This window comes from Dendropsophus ebraccatus, chromosome 3, assembly GCF_027789765.1.
Source record: "Dendropsophus ebraccatus isolate aDenEbr1 chromosome 3, aDenEbr1.pat, whole genome shotgun sequence".
Lineage (NCBI taxonomy): Eukaryota > Metazoa > Chordata > Amphibia > Anura > Hylidae > Dendropsophus > Dendropsophus ebraccatus.
This window is the reverse complement of record NC_091456.1, coordinates 123,872,326-123,891,551: the sequence shown is the minus strand read 5'-3', so window position 1 is coordinate 123,891,551 and position 19,226 is coordinate 123,872,326. Positions and strand designations below refer to the sequence as shown.

The following is a 19,226-nucleotide window of genomic DNA, read 5'->3' as shown; positions in this document are numbered from 1 at the left end:
GATTGGCTGAAGAGGAACCGTTTGAAATTCCCGGCTCCCCTCTTCAGCCAATCAGTGCTGCCTTGCATTGATTGGCTGAAGAGGGGAGCAGAGAATTTCAAACGGCTCCTCTTCAGCCAATCAGTGCTGCCTTGCATTGATTGGCTAAAGAGGGGAGTCGGGAATTTCAAACGGCTCCTCTTCAGCCAATCAGTGCTGCCTTTCATCTGATTAGATTTTTTCAGCCAAACTAAGGGCCCTTTTACACAGAAAGATTATCTGACATATTATCTGCCAAAGATTTGAAGCCAAAGTCAGGACTGGATTTGAAAAGAGGAGAAATCTCAGGCTTTCCTTTATGACCTGATCTCTGTTTATAGTCTGTTCCTGGTTTTGGCTTCAAATCTTTGGCAGATAATCTGTCAGATAACCTTTCTGTGTAAAAGGGCCCTAAGGAATGGACTATAAACAGAAAACAGGTGGTAAAGATAAGACTGAGATTTCTCTTTTCAAATCCGTTCCTGGCTTTGGCTGAAAAAAAATGTGTCAGATAATCTGTCAGACATCTTTTGGTGTAATAGGGCCTTTAGTGTCTGTTCACATGTACAGCACGCAGCTGCTGCGGCCAGTACTAGGCTACCATTACATATCAGTATGGCAGATCCTGAGGGGAAGGGGGGCATATATAAAGGCAGGTTTGTCATTTTACCCCAAAACTTTGTAGTTTCCCAACCAGTCACTTCTGGGTGAGGGAACTAGTGACCTCCGTATTTCAGCACTATATACAGTATATATACAGCCTGTCGTGTATGTCCTGAGGTGTCAATCCCTCACAGCAGACAGGGCAGCTCGGCGCCCCAGGTTCCCGCCTTTCTCTCGGCCGGAAGTCAGGCGCGCGCTCCGCTCCGGTTGCCGCCTTCTTGCAGGTTGACGTGATTCCGCCTCAGCCTGGTGTCATGGCGCTGGAAAGCACCCGGGGAATGATGGAGGATGAAGAACTGGAGGACGGAGAGCTTAGCGGTTCTGACTCCGACATGAAGGAGACCAGACCGGCAGACAAGGCAGCAGTGCAGGTAGCTTCCAGGGCGTGTTGCAGATCCATCACCGGGCGGCATCGCTCTGAGCCATTGTACTGCTGCGGAGTGTGGGACCGTCTAGTGCCGGCGTGTGGCGCCATACTGCCCCTTATGCACAGTTATATGGTGTGTACATTGTAATGCAGATGTACGGTGCGGGCTGAAGTGGAACAATTACCTATAGTAACCAATCAGCTTGCTTCATATATCCTGTAACTAGTGATCTGATTGGTCAATTACCCCGCTGTCACTGTGTGTGTGGTGCATGATGAGACTTGTGGTGCTGCAGCTGGATCCGCAATGTCCAGTAATGGAGCTGCAGGTATAGTCTTATGTGCCGCTCAGGTTACATTAATGGTATCTGAGCTGGGGAAGCTCCTCACCTACTCTATACCAAGTGTATGCTTATGCCCCAGCCAGTACTACTAATACTGTAGTATAATACTATTAGTGCTATTTCATAGAGGAGTGTGACCTGTGCAAATAGAGGGGTACACATTGCAGCCTGCTGGAAGAAGTGTCATGTGAACAAACCATATATATATATATATATATATATATATATATATATATATAATACACACACATCTCATAAAGGAAACCAGTGTTCCCTAACCGGCAGCCCATGGCTAGGTAGGAATGATAGCCCGCCCCGGTGCCTACCGTAGTTATAGGACATTTGCATGGGGGGAAAAAAAGGGTTTTGCCAGATAGCTGGCCCGGTGGAGCAGAGTATGTTAGGATAGAGTGAATTGAGGTTTATTAGAAAGGAGTTTCAACTTTTTTAAGCAAAACATGGTGATTGGTTCCCTTTGAAGTGACTCTGTATGTAGAGGTCCTCTTGCAGTGTCTGGTTCGGGGGTTGGCCTTTCTCCCGGTACCAGTATTTTGAAGAAGAACTACTTTCATTCCTGCAGCAGGGCGGGGAGTCAATCTGGCGTTACCTAGAGCATCTGTGCCCTAGGGCTGTGACACCTCTCTCCCTGCCTCCATCCAGCCCAGGGTTGTGTTATAAGTGAAGGGGGGGAGAGAAGCACGCAGGCCTAGGGCACAGATGCTCTAGGTCATACCAGATTAATGCCCTGCAACAAGAAAAGATGTTTTTCTTTAAAATACCGGCATCGGGAGAAAGGCCAGACGCTGCGTGAGGACCTCTACAATGTGGTACTGGTGGTTTTGGGGCGGCTGCATGTTGGCACAGGGTTGCTTTAAAGGGGAACTCTAGGTAGAGGTTAAAAAAATTTAAACTTCTGCAGAAGCTTAAAGAGGATGTACCACCAGGTACATCCTCTTTAACCTGAAGCCACGGATCGAACAGCGCCGACATGGGGATTCCATTCATTCTAATGGAGCCGCGTCATACAGGGGAGGGGATTCCCTCCCACTGGGGGCGGCTCGGCCTACCTCCAGTGCTTGACCACCGGCCGGTTCCGGTGCATAGAACGGGCCTCCGGCACTGGCTTCCCCGTGTCGGCGCCGTTCGATCCTTTCCTTCAGGTTAAAGAGGATGTACCTGGTGGTACATCCTCTTTAAAGCATTACTTACCTATCTATTCCAGTTTTGAAACTACCAAAAATCCATTTGTTTTGGGGGGGTTTTATTCTGTTTTGTGTTTCTGTATTTCCTGGTTGAGCAGTTGTACCCAGTACTACAGGTTTCAGAATGCAATGCTTTCCCTCAGCTGTTCATCACAGTCCCCCACCCTGCCTATTCCCTGCCCAAATCTATTGCAGAACATCTAGGCTGTGTTCACACATTGCAGTTTCATTGCTTTACTGAATTATTTACAGTACTTTATCATTTCATTGTTGTCTCACCCACACAGCACGCTGTATTCTCTACCTGTAACACCACACAGTACTCTCTATTCTGCTGATATTGGAATAAAGTAAAGAACTTTTTGAAATTTTTTTTCTTTTCATTTCCACGCACATACCGAATTTTCCGGCCTATAAGACGACTTTTTAACCCTGGAAAATCTTGTCGGGGGTCGTTTTATACGCCGGGTATGGTCGCCCCATACGGTGGGGGGCTCAAAAATAACCCGAATCCCCACCGTATGGGGCGACCATTTAAAAAAAAAATTAAATCACCGGGGCCGGTTCCCGGCCTCTGCGCGTCTTCTCCTCTGCCCACGTTGCCAGTGTGACGTACACTGACTGCGCCGGGGATGCCCGAAGCTCTCTCCAGCAGTCGAGCGTCTAACCGGAGATGCTCGATTGCTCGGGAGAGCTTCGGAAGAATGACAAAGGCTTCGGGAGGCTCCGGAAGTACCCGAAGCCTCTGTCATTCTTCCAAAGCTCTCCCGAGCAGCTGAGCATCTCCGATTAGACGTTCGGCTGCTGGGGAGAGCTTCGGGCATCCCCGGTGCAGTCAGTGTACGTCACACTGGCTGCGCCGGCAACGGGAGTGGAGGAGAAGACGCATGGAGGCTGGGAACTGGCCCGCGTGAGTTAACTGTTTGTTTGTTTTTTCTGTTAGTTCAGCTGCAGTTAACCCCTGCCTGACCGCAGCAGGGCTGCGGTCAGGCAGGGGTTAACATTTTACGGCGTATAAAGCGAATCCCTGATCTGATTAAAAGTCAGGGGTCGTCTTATACACCGGAAAATACCGTATTATGATCAAGATCTTTTATCTTTGAAGTTGAGCCCTACAATAAGGCTCTGATCCTCTCTGCCGTTTAGCATCATTTACTTGTGTTACAGCATCATTCTTGTGAATACGCTGCAGTACTGCAATGACACTCCAACGTGTGTGAACACAGCCCTAATTTCACTGCACAATCAGAGAAATTAGTGCAACACCTGCTTCTGGCTGGTCAGAGATGGTGAATCACTCGGAGGATTGGGTTATCAAGACAAGCCTCCTGTCTGCACCATCAGCCTGATCTCAGCAAACACACACAATGTGAGACAGAAGCATGCAATATTTGTCTCCTAAGGGGGGATAGCAGAAGGAGCAGGAGACAATGTGGATTGGCACAGGGGCCGTTTTTTTTTTCACTTCCTGGATTTCTATCAGCTACCAGTGTGGCAGAACCGTACAGATACAGTAATACATTATATAGACACATCCTATATAACTTTTAATAGAAAACAAGTTTTTCTTATTCGGAGTTCCCCTTTAACCCCTTCAAGACAGAGCCCTTTGATGCACAAAAGTCTGGGTCAGATTAATGCAATGTTCCTCCCCGCTTTCTAAGAACCATAGCACTTTTATTTTTCCACCTACAGGGCTGATTGGGGTGTCATTTCTTGCATCATGATCTCTAGTTTTTAACAATATCATATTGTTGTAACAGAAAAATTTCGATCGTTTTTAATTAATGTTTTTCTGATATAATTTATTAAAATCAGCAATCCTGGTGTGTGTGTTTTTTTTCCGTGTTATATTTTGATCGGACAATTCTGCACGCTACGATATGTAATATGTTTATTTTTTTTATAATTTTAGAATGGGCAAGGGAGTATTTTTAACTTATTGGGAGGGGGTTTATAAGCGCTTTTCATTACTTTTTTTTTTTTTTATTACATTTTTTTTTTTTTTCACACTTTTTAGCACTGTAAAACATGCAATGAATAGATTGCATGTACTGATCTATGCTATGCCATAGCATAGCATAGATCAGTGTTATCAGCGATCTATGTATAGAGCCTGCCTGAGAGCAGACTCTATGCATAGATCGCCGATCCGACAGGATGGAGGTAAGTGGCTTACCCCCGCCTGTCGGCACAAGCAATTGGGACCGGGTCCCAATCACTCAGTGAGAGAAACTTGTTCTGTCACTGAGTACCTTGAACCTTGAATCGCTATAGGTTGCGGTGGTTATTGAGACGCAGGGGTTAAAGAAGTTAACTGGGATTTTTAAGTAAAGTTTTATTCTTCAGGTAGGTCATCAATTTTAGAGGGGTCAAAGCTCAATAAATATGTTTAACAGTTTTTTTTTTTTTTTATTGTTTCATTTTATAATTTTGTGGTCCTTCTATTTTCACAGAAACTTGACGTAGGTATAGATGACAAAGGCTATCGGAGTAACACATCCCTTCCAACAAATGTCCCCTATAGGAATATCAAAAACGTCGACTCCAGTGAAGATAGTGCAAGTGATTCTGATGAGGATGAGGGTTCTCCATGGAAACGTAAACGCCAGAAGACTTTTAACCCTCCACCCAATTTTTCCAGACCAACCCAGTTTGTGTTTGGTAGTCAGAACAAGCTACCAAAGAACAACATCTGGGGGGCAGTGCTGCAAGAACAAACACAGGAGGCTGTAGCAAATGAACTTGGGATCATGGACATGGATGGCCTAATAGATATGAGCAGACAGTCAGAGACTTATAATTATGTTCTCGCCAAAAAATTAATGACAAAGGAAGAAGATAAGGAAAAAGTAAGCTTAGACAAGGAATTGGAGGAGTATATGAATGAAGATAGGGCACATGTCTCAAAGGAAGAAAATGGGCACTTAAAGAGGAAGCGACCTGTAAAGGAGAGATTAGGTGAAAAGGAAGAAATGGACTTCAAGGGTCGATATGAAGTTACAGAGGCTGATCCAGAAGATAAAGTTGCTGATGAAATTGCCTACAGGTCAGTTCTCAGGATTTACTATATGTGGTGTTTGTCATAAATCTGAACATGCTGGGAAAATCTGAGAATCACTCAATCAAATGTTAAGCTGGCCTTATCAATTGTCAACTAAACTTGCCGATTTGTGTGGGTCTGGCCAACAATCCAATGTATATGGTGCCTTGAGCTCTCCTCCTGTATTGAGGGAGATGAGGATCAGCTGGATTTTAACCCAATTTGCCCAATCAATTCAAAGTAGTTTTTAAGGCCCTATTCCACGGAACGATTATCGGCCGTTATGGCCGATAATCATCCCGTGGAATAGAAGGCAACGATCAGCCGACTTTGTTCATGTCGGCTGATCGTTGCAGTCGTTTGTTTTTCAACAAGTTAAAAAAAAACAAGCGACTGATATAGCAGCGATCTGCTGCCGTCGCTCCGTGGAATAGGAGCGGTGGCAGCAGACCGCCGCTATGCTCTATTGGTTGCCCTGGGTTTGTGAGGCCCTAAGGACCTGACAGGTTCTCTACGAACATATTCCCGCGCCTGGGAGAGAATTCATGAGCCAGCCCTGCAAGGCCCAGCAAGTATTGTGCATGAGTCCTATTACAGTAAGTAGAATTGAAACCTTGTGTAATGCTCAATTGGTGGCACATTGGGTTTCAACCAGAAATTAGGGAAGCAGATTCGTTTTGCTTCGTACTAAGTAAAACTGATCTGCACTCCATGGTATCCTTTCTCTTCATGGAGCCAGTTCAGTTGAATACCCCAGTTCTTATTACCGTGTATTGCCCTCTCTGACATCAATGACAGCTTAAAGTCTTTGGTGGTATTTGTGGATTAGGCTCTTTATCTTCTCAGATGGTAAAGCTGCCCATTCTTATTGGCAAAAAGCCTCCCGTTCCTGTTAATTTCTCGGCATGAACTGTGTGCTTGAGATCTCCCTAAAGTGACTCAATGATGTTGAGGACAGGAGACTGAGATGGCCACTCCAGAACCTTCACTTTGTTTCAAAATCCAAGGAATTGATAATGCCAGTCAGCATTGTTCAAACTGTGATTAAAGGGAACCAATCACGCCGAAAATCCATCTTAAGATAAAGAAACGTGCTGGCACATCACCCAGCACGTTTCCTAAACATCCCCCTGTAACCTTTGTGCCCCCCTCCATCAGTCAGTAATCTTACTTTAAAAAAGTCCTGCGCTGTATGTAGATTTCCAGCAAGTAGTCACGGTGGGCAGAATTAGTTAAAGGACAACTCCGGCGGGACCCCCCCCCCCCCCCCCCCCCCCCCCCAAAAAAAAAAAAAAAACACAGACACACACAGACACCATACTCACCATCCCTCCGGTGACGATCGCCACTCCATTCGTCCGCCTCACCGTCACCTGCCTCCGCCGTCCAGCGATGTCTCTTGCTTCCGGGTCCATGAGAGAGAAAAGGCTGCCAGTGCGCTTGCGCACCGGCAGCCTTTTCATTGGCTGGAGCGCATCACATGGCTTCCAGCAAGCTCAGCCAATCAGGGCTGAGCAAGCTGGAAGCCATGTGATGCGCTCCAGCCAATGAAAAGGCTGCTGGTGCGCATGTGCACCAGCAGCCTTTTCTCTCCCATTCACTCTCAATGAAGACGCCGAGGAGGAAGAAGACCCGGACCGCCCCCAGCTCTGACATCACCCGACACCAGAGAAGAGGACCGTGACGACCGTAATAGGTAATGTATATATTCTTTAACTTCCGGGGTGGGGGGTCGGAGAGTGGGGGAAGGGGGCCAGACCGGGTATTTAACCACATTACAAAGTTATATAACTTTGTAATGTGTGTTTAAATAAGCCAAAAAAAAATTTTCGCCGGAGTTGTCCTTTAAGGTGGGCAGAATCAGTCACAGGTCCTGGGCGTCTGTAATGGCTGTAACGACGCCCAGAGGGGTGTGATTGAGAGGTGTGCCTTCCATCCAAGTAACCCGGCGGCTTGCATTTCACGTCGGCGGCGCGCTGACGTAATCCGCATGCAGCGCAGACGTCTTCTGTAGTCTGCGCATGCGCAGTATGGTGGGAGACGACGCCGACGTATTGCGCATGTGCGCACTCCGGAAGACGTCTGCGCTGCGTGTGGATGATGTCAGTGCGCCGCCGACGTGAAACGCAAGCCGCCGGGTCACGTGGATGGAAGGCAGACCTCTCAATTACAGACGACCAGGACCTGTGACTGATTCTGACCACCTTGACTAATGGTGCGTTTACACAGGCAGATTTATCTGACAGATCTTGGAAGCCAAAACCAGGAACAGACTATAAACAGAGAACAGGTCATAAAGGAAACACTGAGATTTCTCCTCTTTTCTAATCCATTCCCTGGTTTGGCTTAAAAAATCTGTCAGATAAATCTGTCCACCGTGACTACTTGCTGGAAATTTACATACAGCGCGGGACTTTTTCAAAGTAAGATTACTGACTGATGGAGGGGGGTGCGGAGGTTACAGGGGGATGTTTAGGAAACGTGCTGGGTGATGTGCCAGCACGTTTCCTTATCTTAAAGGGAACCTGTCACCCCCCGTGCCGGGGTGACAGGCTCCCGACCCCCCCCCCCCCCCCCCCCCCCCCCCCCCCCCCCCCGTTAGAGCCCCATATACTTACCTAATCCCGCCGGGTCCCGCTTCTGGAGGTGGTCGGGTGACGGAGATCTCAGCCGCTGCAGCCCAGGAGAGTCCAGCGCTCCGTCATTCTCTATGAGCGTTGGACTCATCTCTCAGCGCGCGCGCCGGGCTGCAGCGGCTGAGATCTCCATCACCCGACCACCTCCAGAAGCGGGACCCGGCGGGATTAGGTAAGTATATGGGGCTCTAACGGGGGGTCGGGAGCCTGTCACCCCGGCACGGGGGGTTACAGGTTCCCTTTAAGGTGGATTTTCCGCGTGATTGGTTCCCTTTAACAAATGGAAAATCAGGGGCTCTGTAAAGACCAAAACAGAGTCATGTAGACCAACAAACATTTCAGCCACGACTGCCAGAAAAGTTTTTCGGGATGCAAAGAAAAACCCACAAATAATATCAGCTGAAAAACAGGACTCTGAAAACTAGCGGTGTGGCTGTTTCAAGATGCACAATAAGGAGGCACTTAAAGAAAAATGGGCTGCATGGTCGAGTTGCCAGAAGAAAGCCATTACTGCACAAGTGCCACAAAGTATCCCACCTACAAACATTACATTTGGAGAGTTCCCCCTCCCCTCTGACGTGGCTCCATTGATTCTAAAAGAGCCACTTCATAGAGAGGCGGGGGTTTTCTCCCACTGGGGGCGGGCCGCCCCGCCTCCAGTGCTTCAGCCCCAGCCTGGTACCTGTGGATAGAATGGTGCCGTACACTGGAACTGGCGGTTCAGAAAACGGATTGTGCACCATCTTCCCCGTGACGGCGCCGTTATATCTGTGGGTCATATTAAAGAGGATGTAGCTGATGGTACATCCTCTTTAAGGATTTTAGAACTGTACAAATTGATAAAAGAATGTACAAGCTGCTTGCATGTCAGTTTGTTTTCATAACATATGTTCATTGCTCCCATATAGACTACATGAACCCAAGAAAGATTTGATTGAAAGAGTTGTAAAAACAATTGGCACAAAGAAGGCAATAGAGCTCCTCATTGAAACAGCTGAAGTGGAACAAAATGGTGGCCTTTTTGTTGTGGTAAGCATTGTAATTTGTCTTCATATTCTCAGGTCCATCTCTAGTCCAACGTATTCTGTGGATAAAATATATTCACAATTTTTTAACATTGTGTTTGTACCCTAAAGTCTTATTCAGTGATGGCTAGAGATAGAAGCACTCATCAGAATGGGGTAGGCAGAAGGAGCCAAAAAAACAGGGAAGCATTTTGTTCTATGCTGTTTCCAAAACTTGTGTAGAAGTGAATATTACTGAAATGGCATAGGACTACTGCTTTCTTGTTTGTGGAATCTTTGTCACTGGTGAGAAAGGGGAGTCTGGCTCCTATTCTGATGCCTGAAGTAGACACTAGAGGGAGCTGACATCTTTGTGCAAGCAGCCCGCATTCAATGTATTTATTTGGAAAACTAGTGCTCTGATGTTCATTTCTTTATATGTGCAATTTTTTTTCTTGCAGAATGGAACCAGGAGGAGAACTCCCGGCGGTGTTTATTTAAATCTCCTGAAAAACACACCAAGTATTACTTCTGATCAAGTGAAGGTATATACAGCAGAGTTAGTGGAAGTCTAACAAATAGAATTCTTTTTTTCCCCCTCCAACATTCTATAAATCTTCCAAGTGAGGCTGAGGGCAGTCCTACTCTTATAACAGAGTTCTGATCTGTTCAACCCCTTGTATGTTACAGATTCACTAAAGGACCCCAGGGCTATTTATTGATAATTTATGTTTTTAGGGTTTTGGGGTATGGCCTTAATCTCATTTCCGTCCATACAGCCCTTTAGACTTAAAACAGAGATGCCTAGATGGAGATTGCTGCAAGCTTGTGAGTGAAATTCACGTTCTCCTGATAAGGTGGAGGGGGCACAAGCAATATATTGCATTTAGTTATATAACAGGTCACAAATCAACTGCTATACACAAATTCAGTACCACCGTAACAGCTTGTTCTTTAACCTCTTAAGGACATAGGACGTACCGGTACGTCCTATGTCCTCATTAGCACTTCAAAGCGGGGCCGCGCGGCGGCCCCGCTTTGAAGTGCCGCGATCCCGGGTGCCGCGTGTAGCCCGGGACCGCCGCTATTAGCGGGCACGGTCCGATCGCCGTGCCCGCTAATTAGCTAATCGGAGGCAGCTGTCAAAGTTGACAACTGCCTCCGATTACCGGAGGCAACGTTTCCCTGGTGTCTAGTGGGGAGATCGCTCCTCCGGGACCTTGTCCCGGAGGAGCGATCTCCGTTACTGATGCCGGCCGGGGACGCGTCCAAGATGGCGCCGTCCTCGGCTCGGCACTCGTTTGTTTCCGGCTGCAGCAGCCGAAAGCAAACGAGTGCCGATCTCATGGATCTCTGCAGCATATCTATGCTGCAGAGATCTCTATGAGAGATCCAAGTGTATATACTAGAAGTCCCCCAGGGGGGCTTCTAGTATATGTGTAAAAAAAAAAAAAAACCGTGTTGTTAATAGTAAAAATCCCCCTCCCCTAATAAAAGTCTGAATCACCCCCCTTTCCCCAGGTTTTAAATAAAAGTAAACAAATAAATAAATAAATAAACATGTTTGGTATCGCCGCGTGCGTAATCGCCCGAACTATTAATTAATCACATTCCTGATCTCGTACGGTAAACGGCGTCAGCGCAAAAAAAAATCCCAAAGTGCAAAATTGCGCATTTTTGGTCGCATCAAATCCAGAAAAAATGTAATAAAAAGCGATCAAAAAGTCGTATATGCGCAATCAAGGTACCGATAGAAAGATCACATCATGGCGCAAAAAATGACACCTCGCACAGCCCCATAGACCAAAGGATAAAAGCGCTATAAGCCTGGGAATGGAGCGATTTTAAGGAATGTATATTGGTTAACAACGGTTTGAATTTTTTACAGGCCATCAGATACAATATAAGTTATACATGTTACATATCGTTTTAATCGTAACGACTTGAGGAACATGCATAACAAGTCAGTTTTACCCCAGGGCGAATGGCGTAAAAACACATTTCCCCCAAATAAAAGAAATGCGTTTTTTTTTTTCAATTTCACCACACTTTGAATTTTTTTCTGGTTTCGCAGTGTACTTTATGCAAAAATTCAGCCTGTAATTGCAAAGTACAATTAGTGACGCAAGAAATAAGGGGTCATGTGGGTTTCTAGGTGGAAAAATGCAAGTGCTATGACCTTTTAAACACAAGGAGGAAAAACCGAAAACGTAAAAACGAAAATGGGCCATGTCCTTAAAGGGTTAAAGGGATACTCCAGTGTAAAAAAAAACTTTTTAAATCAACACTCATGATAAAGTGCCAGAGATTTGTAATAACTTCTATTAAAAAGAAACTCCAGTCTTCCAGTACTTATCAGCTGCTGTATGTTCTACAAGAAGTGGTGTACTCTTTCCAGTCTGACACAGTGCTCTCTGCTGCCATGTCTGTCTATGTAAGGAACTGCCCAAAGCGGTAGCAAATCCCCATAGAAAACCTCTCCTGCTTACAGACTTTCTCTTTTGTAATATGTTCTTAAAAACATTGAACCAGAAAACCTCTCCTGCTGTCCAGAATGGAAAGAATACTCCACTTCCTGGAGGACATACAGCAGCTGATAAGTACTGGAAGACTGGAAATTTTTAACAGAAGTAAATTACAAATCTCTGGGACTTTCTTGCACCAGTTGATTGGATAGATTTATTTATTTATTTATTTTTTGCTGGAGTACCCCTTTAAAGTGTTTGTGTATCTTTAAAAACGTGACATGTCACTCAAACATAGAGCCTCACCAATCAAGATAGCTGGGAGAAGAATGTGGTTGAGCACCTCACTCCCTGTCTTGCAGCTGTACCATCTCATTTCAGGAGATGGGTTCTGTGGACTTTAAATGCCTATACACCTTCAATAACTGTCAGCTGTATACTTCTTTCCTGTCCACCCCATACATTTTCATCTAGTATGGCCAAATGTTCCTTATGGGGAGGGGTAAGCAGCAGTCAGACAGCCCTGGCAGAAGCCTGGAGAAAGAAGGAGTTGGTCAGTGAATGTCCAACACGCCTGACCCTCGTGCAAGCCTGTGTCCGATTGAGGTGGGGGCAGGGCTGTGGAGTCGGTAAGCCACAACTCCGACTCCTGAATTTTATCAGGATCGACTCCCGACTCAGACTCCTGCGCCTTCATAAATGGCCAGTCATATAGCAGGGGAGTTATTTATCACACTGGCTCAGCAGCTTCTCCCTAATGTATTACATGATCCTGGGGCGACTTCTGAAACATATAAAGCAGCTTCTCCTGTGTGTGCAGTGAACAACTCAGAACTAGAGTAGATGGAGCAGGTAGTCTTTTTCTGCTGAAAGTCTTTTATGTTTCTAACTAAATATTCACCATACTTAAAGAAACACTGCTAACAATGCCAGATCCCTGTAATATAGAGGTCACACATAGTGATATACAGGGGGGGTCGCACATAGTGATATAGAAGGTCACTGTGGGGGCACGCAATAACACACACACACACACACACACACACCCTGCTGCAGCCATAGAACACTGAAGAAAAACACACAATCTTCTCCCAGAGAGAAAACACCACCCTGAGGACAGAGGTTACTGCTACACTACTTATGTCTTCTCCTCCTCCTCCTCCTCCTCCTCTATATTAGGGCGGGTTCACACTACGGAATTCTCGCGGACAATGTCTGCAGAATTCCGATAGCTGTCCGCCCGCACGGGTGCGCGCTTTTCCGCCGACTCCATGAGCACCATTCTATGGGCCGGCGTATTCCGCGATACGCTGAAAGAAGTGACAAGACACTTCTTTCAGCGTATAGCGGAATACGCCGGCCCATAGAATGGTGTCTATGGGGCCGGCGGAAAGGCGCCCAGATGTGCGGGCGGACAGCTGGCGGAATTCCACGGACATTGTCCGCGAGAATTCCGTAGTGTGAACCCGCCCTTACACAGGATATCTTCATATTACACTGCTGCTCATATACAGGCATCCAGGAAGAGAACAGCACAGATCTCCCCCACACAATGGACTCTTCCAGCTCAGAAACAAACTGCCAAATAGTGACCGACAACTTTTCCCTGACCCCCCATTATCTAATCGGGTCAGTGTCCTATTACTGATATATTCCCCGACCACCCTAATGTAATAGGGCCAGTGTCCTATTACTGATATATTCCCTGACCACCCTTATGTAATAGGGCCAGTGTCCTATTAGAATGTTGCTCATAATATATATTCGTGAGCAGAACTTGTAAAATTCATATAAAAATTCAATTCTACCTTTTTTTTTTTTTTTTTTTTTTTTTTTTTTTTTTTTTAAAGCTGGAGTCGGTACATTTTTTTCCCGACTCCAGCCAAAACTAGCTCCGACTCCACGACTCCGACTCCACAGCCCTGGGTGGGGGGCACTTTTGACTGCTGAGACCGTTCTCCCCATTCAGTGACCAAAGCAAAATGTACTTATTTTTCTTTTGAAGGAGATATTTTATATGGAAAACCAGAAGGAATATGAGAGCAAAAAGGCAGCAAAAAAGAGAAGGCGTCACATAGTTGGGAAGAAGATGAAAGAAGCCATCAAAGGTCTTAATTTTCAAGAGCATGATGATACGTCAAGAGAAACCTTTGCTAGTGACACAAATGAAGCTTTGGCGTCCTTAGATGACGAAAACACTGAAATGAAAGCAGAAACTGAGGATGCCATTGAGATTGACAATTCCCATGACCTTGAAACCTTTTAACTGAAATTTCGTTAGAACTTTGTGGACGATGAGGCTGTATTATTATTACTTCTGACAATAAGAAGTTACAGGATACACCAGAAAAAAAAATGTAGAACAAAGCGTGTGATGATATTGCCTTATTAAATGCACCTCAGTTTTTTGGGGGGCCAGTTTTGATTTTGTACTTATCAACTAACTAACCATATCAACTAACTTGATATGGCCACTGCAGTGCAGTTTATTTTAATATGAGGTACTGGTGTACGGCAAGTGAAAAGGGTAAGTTGGGAGTAGTTGTGCTACTATTTTGTTGTGTTCAGTGTCTTAAAATGCTGATGGCAGATCTGCATTCTGGAAACATTTACACAAGCTTCTTGTGCTAAGCTGTGAGATATGTGCATAACATAGCACTTACTCCTTTAATATGCACTAGTTGCTTAAGGGCCATGCCCTCTTTGGACTAACCCTCTCACATAGCACGTGTTTCTCTGCAGCATTGTGTGGCTCCTATTGAAATTGGTGGGCATCTGGGTATTGCACATGGGCCATTGGTCATCCAGAGCAAGAGTTTTTGCTGGAGCTCTGCTCTGACTAAATAAGCAGTAGTTCAGAGTAGAGGTCTGAAATGCTAAATTGGGGGCATATTAAAGGGACTGATTGACACATGCAGTTTCTTTAACCCATGTAAGGAGGGAGTGCATCCTTTGTAATTTAAAAACAAAAAACTACTTTGCAGCAAAATGCTAGGTACAAATCAAAAGAAAAATATAACCTCTACTTGAGAAATCGATTTAAAAGAAAAAACATACCCAAGTGCTGCATGTTCCAATAATGGTGATTTTCAGACAGTGTTTTATACGGACCTATAGTGTAGAATCACCATGGATGAAATTTATCAAACTGGTGTAGAATTGTCTTAGTTGCCCCTAGCAACCAATCAGATTCCAACTTTCATTTTTCAAAGAATCTGAGGAATGAAAAGTGGAATCTGATTGCTAGGGGCAACTAAGAATTTTACTTTATACCAGTTTGATAAATCTCCCCTCATGTCTTTCCCATGAATCTAGCCTTATTCTGAATGTCCACCCTTTTAAAGGAGGAGTCCGTAGAATTTATTTATTTTTTTAATCAAAGCATTGTATTGGCCCCCAAAAGTTATACAAATTCCTAATATACACTTATTACGGGAAATGCTTACAAAGTGTTTTTTTTCCCTGCACTTACTACTGCATCAAGGCGTCACGACCCGACTTCCAGAGCTGTGCAGGCTGTGGCTGCTGGAGAGGATGATAGCAGGGGGACACTGAGGGACACAGGGTACTGGAGGGACACTGAGCATCCCTCTGCCATCATCCTCTCCGACAGCCACAGCCTGCACAACTATGGGGGTCGGGTCGTGACATCACCATTTTATCCAGGAAGTGAAGCCTTGATGCAGTAGTAAGTGCAGGGAAAAACACTTTACGTGTGTTTCCCGTAATAAGTGTATATTGGTAATTTGTATAACTTTTGGGGTGGCAATACAATACTTTAATAAAATTTTTTGTTGGACTTCTTTAATAACACCTTTACCACCCTAAATTCATGGCTGTATTACATTCCCGGTATATAGCTATTGCAGGCAGAGTTATAGAGGTAGACAAACATTACATTTTTGTTTGCTGCAGCCACCTCTAGGTGTAGCTCAGCTACATCTATTTCCTTCATAAAGTATATAAATCAGCGCAGAACTAAAGGGCACAAATTTATTTTAAAGGTAAACAAATCTAACTTACAAATTCCTTACTTTAAAGTGAGACAAATCTAACTTGCTGATAGCTCCCTATTGCACACAGGACACGTAGGATGATGGTAAGTGTAATCCTGTTTCCAGTAAGGCTGTTTAGAGCATGGGTTGGGCCTACCACCCCCAGAACACAAGGCCAGCCCGCTCCACTGATCTTTATTAGAAGGGGCAGGCTGACACTCTGGGGGAGGTATCCAGTGCTTCAAACTGCCTTAACCCCTAGACGACCCTGGACGTAGGGTTACGTCATGGAAGTCTGTCCCCAGACGACCCATGACGTAACCTTACGTCCTGGGTGTTTCTCCCGCTATGAAGCGTGCTCCGGAGCGGAGCGCGCTTCATAGCAGGTGGGGGCCAGGTGCAATCAGCAGCCGGGACCTCACCGGTAATGACACGCTGCAGCGATCGCGCTGCCGCGTGTCATTAACCCCTTAAACGCCGCGATTGCGGCGTTTAAGTTAAGTGACAGGGGGAGTCCCCTGTCACTTACCGATCGGGACCCCCGCAGTGTGACTGCGGGGGTCCCGATCGTTGAAACGGACTGCCGGAGGTCTCTTACCTGCCTCCGTGCGGTCCGATCGGCGATCTGCTACACTGAGCCTGCACAGGCAGGCTCAATGAGCAGATCGGCGATCTGCTACACTGAGCCTGCACAGGCAGGCTCAATGAGCAGATCGCCGATAACACTGATCAATGCTATGCCTATGGCATAGCAATCACCAGTGTAGAAATCCAAGTAGTGAATGTAGAAGTCCCCCAAAGGGACTTCAAAAGTGTAAAAAAAAAAAGTTCAAAACACTAACACACTACCCCAAAACCCCCTCCCCCAATAAAAGTCTAAATCACCCCCTTTCCCATTATATAAATAAAACATATAAAAATAAATAAATAGATAAACATATAATATACCGTAGCGTGCGTAATTGTCCGATCTATTAAAATATAACAAGCGTCATAGTGATCGGTGAACGGCGTACACGAAAAGAGGGGAAAAAGTGCGCAGATTACCGATTTTATGTTACATTATATATTAAAAAAAATCAATAAAAAGTGATCAAAACGTCTGATCTTCACAAATATGGTATTAATAAAAACTAGAGATCATGGCGGAAAAAATGACACCCCATACAGCCCCGTAGGTGAAAAAATAAAACCGTTATAAGCGTCACAATAGGCCCATTTTATTAATATTTAATTGCCAAAAAAAAGGATTTCATAAAAAAATATATATATAACATTAGAGAATCTGTGTAACCTGCATATGGTTGTGTTCGGACTGACCTATAGAATAATAGTGTCATGTCGCTGTTACCATATAGTGCATTACGTAGACACAGGAACCCCCCAAACGTTACCATATTGCATTCTTATTTACGATTTCACCTATTTATATCTTCATAAATAATATATTTGGAATTCCATCATACATGTTATGGTAAAATGAATGACGCCATTACACAGTACAACTATTCCTGTAAAAAACAAGCACTTACATGGCTTGTAGATAGAAAACTGAGAGTGCTAGAGCTCTTAGAAGGGGAGGAGGTAAAAACGAAAACACTAAGATCAAAATTTGCGCGGCCCACTGGGTCATTTTGGGCCTGGTCCTCAAAGGGTTAATGGATATAGGATTACACTACAAACTGCACAGGAACGCCGCTAAGGATGAAGGTAAGGGACTTACCTTAGGAAATCTCTCATGCTGATAGTTTCCCTTTAAAGTGAAATTTTGGCTATAAACTGCTGTTATCAATTAGATGTCAAGTTGACATATGAAACTTTTCATATATCTATCTGTGCATCCATAGTGTAGAAAAATGCTTTTATTCTCTAGTGTCTAGCAAAGTGTTGAGGCTTTCTAAAGCACCCTGATCTGCTGCAGATGAAATGTTTCCCAATTACCCCTTCTGCCCCTGCTTTATTAACAGTCTGGAATCTGCTTCTAGCTGACTGCCAGTCAAGCAGAGATGGGGATGGGAGGGAGAGAGAGCAGGCATTTCAGCTTGCCGCAGGGCAGGGGCTTGGCAAAGCCTCTTTAAACTTTGCACTGAAAAATAAAATCGCATGAAATGTACCATGCATCTCCTTGACCAAACTGTCACTTTATGGATTAACTACATTAGGTTAATGTTCCAGAGACGCAGTCATATTAGTTTGTCAAGACTATAAGTTGGCCTCTTTATTTGTAAAATTGTATCTTTCTGCCTTCATGTTTCACAATTTAAACATTATTTTTCATGCTTTTGTGTTTGTTTGTTTTTTATTTAGGGTTTTGCCTTTTATGTTGCATGCATGCAAACAAATGTCAATACAATATTTAAAGGGGTTATCCAGTGCTACAAATGGTCACTTTCTTTCAGAGACAACACGACTCTTGTGTCCAGTTCAGATGCGGTTTGCAATTTAGCTCCATTCACTTCAATGAAACTGAGCAGCAACACACCGCCTAAGCTGGAGACAAGAGTGAGGCTGTCTCTGGAAGAAAGTGGCCATGTTTTTGTAGCGCTGGATAACCCCTTTAAAGAAGTCATCCAGAGTTAGAAAAACAGTACCACCCCTGTTTTCAGGTTATGTGTGGTATCACAATTCAGCTCCATTCACTTTAGTGCAGCTGCAAAACCACACCCAAACTGAGGGCTGTTTCTGGAAGAAGGTGGCCATGTTGCTTAAACCCCTTTAACTTCTAGATCACCAATGTAAAGGACTACAGTTCCTATAATTCCTCTCCCAGCATTCTGTTTACAGCTGCCTGTAGGCATCACAGGGTATGAAGTAGTGCTGTCACAGCGTCTGGTCTTTGCTGACAACACACTTTCTGCTAATGAAGGACTGTCTAGCATGTGTCCCAATGCAGGAAAGTGGGAACTTTCAAAATGGTAGGTAGAGAAGAGGCATATCATGTCCCAAGAATAGGGTATAAAAATGTGTTAGAAGTACCATGAGCACAGCCATGTGACTTTAGGTGCAAACATTTGTGATGATTTAAACTACAGTCAGATCCTGGGAGGGAATGAATCATCTGCGTTGTATGTACCGCTCTGCTCATGCCAGAAAATATATGTACAGCCTTACCCCTATTCATCAAACGTGTATTGTATTTTTGTCAGGAAAACTATAAAGTGCGACTGCTGTGAGCTTGTGTAGATTGACAAAAAAAAAAACATAAAAGCCGTACATAGGAAGTAGTAATTGCAGGTAAGGGGACCTATAAATATAACATTTTAGGCTATCACATACTTATTACTTGGGAAGGTAGACTGGGGCATAAAAGTTGCAAAGTTTTAAGAAAGTTCTTGCGTAAAAGGTTGCAACTTTTTGACGCAAGGGCACAACAATAATTGATTCCCCCTACGTTCCTTGCAACCCCCTCCCCAAGGTCAGTATATCACTTTAATCACAGAAAATCTGATTTAGCGTAAATGTGCTGTTTGGAGGGGTATGAATGGCCTT

The 19,226-nt window shown here is 44.8% G+C and overlaps 1 protein-coding gene across 2 annotated transcripts; it reads left to right on the top strand.

The window, feature by feature from the left end:
- Positions 1–873: 873 nt before the first annotated feature.
- Positions 874–18,853, top strand: PHAX (phosphorylated adaptor for RNA export). Of its 2 annotated transcripts, none has more exons than XM_069962626.1 (5): positions 874–1,052; positions 5,051–5,643; positions 9,182–9,302; positions 9,739–9,822; positions 13,748–18,853. In XM_069962626.1, exons 1-5 carry the CDS (start codon positions 936–938, stop codon positions 14,006–14,008), a joined length of 1,176 nt encoding a protein of 391 aa, XP_069818727.1. In that variant the 5' UTR covers positions 874–935; the 3' UTR covers positions 14,009–18,853. The 2 variants fall into 2 exon arrangements, with proteins under 2 accessions (XP_069818727.1, XP_069818728.1); XM_069962627.1 differs by lacking the exon at positions 874–1,052 and adding an exon at positions 1,067–1,181.
- The last annotated feature ends 373 nt before the right edge of the window (positions 18,854–19,226 follow it).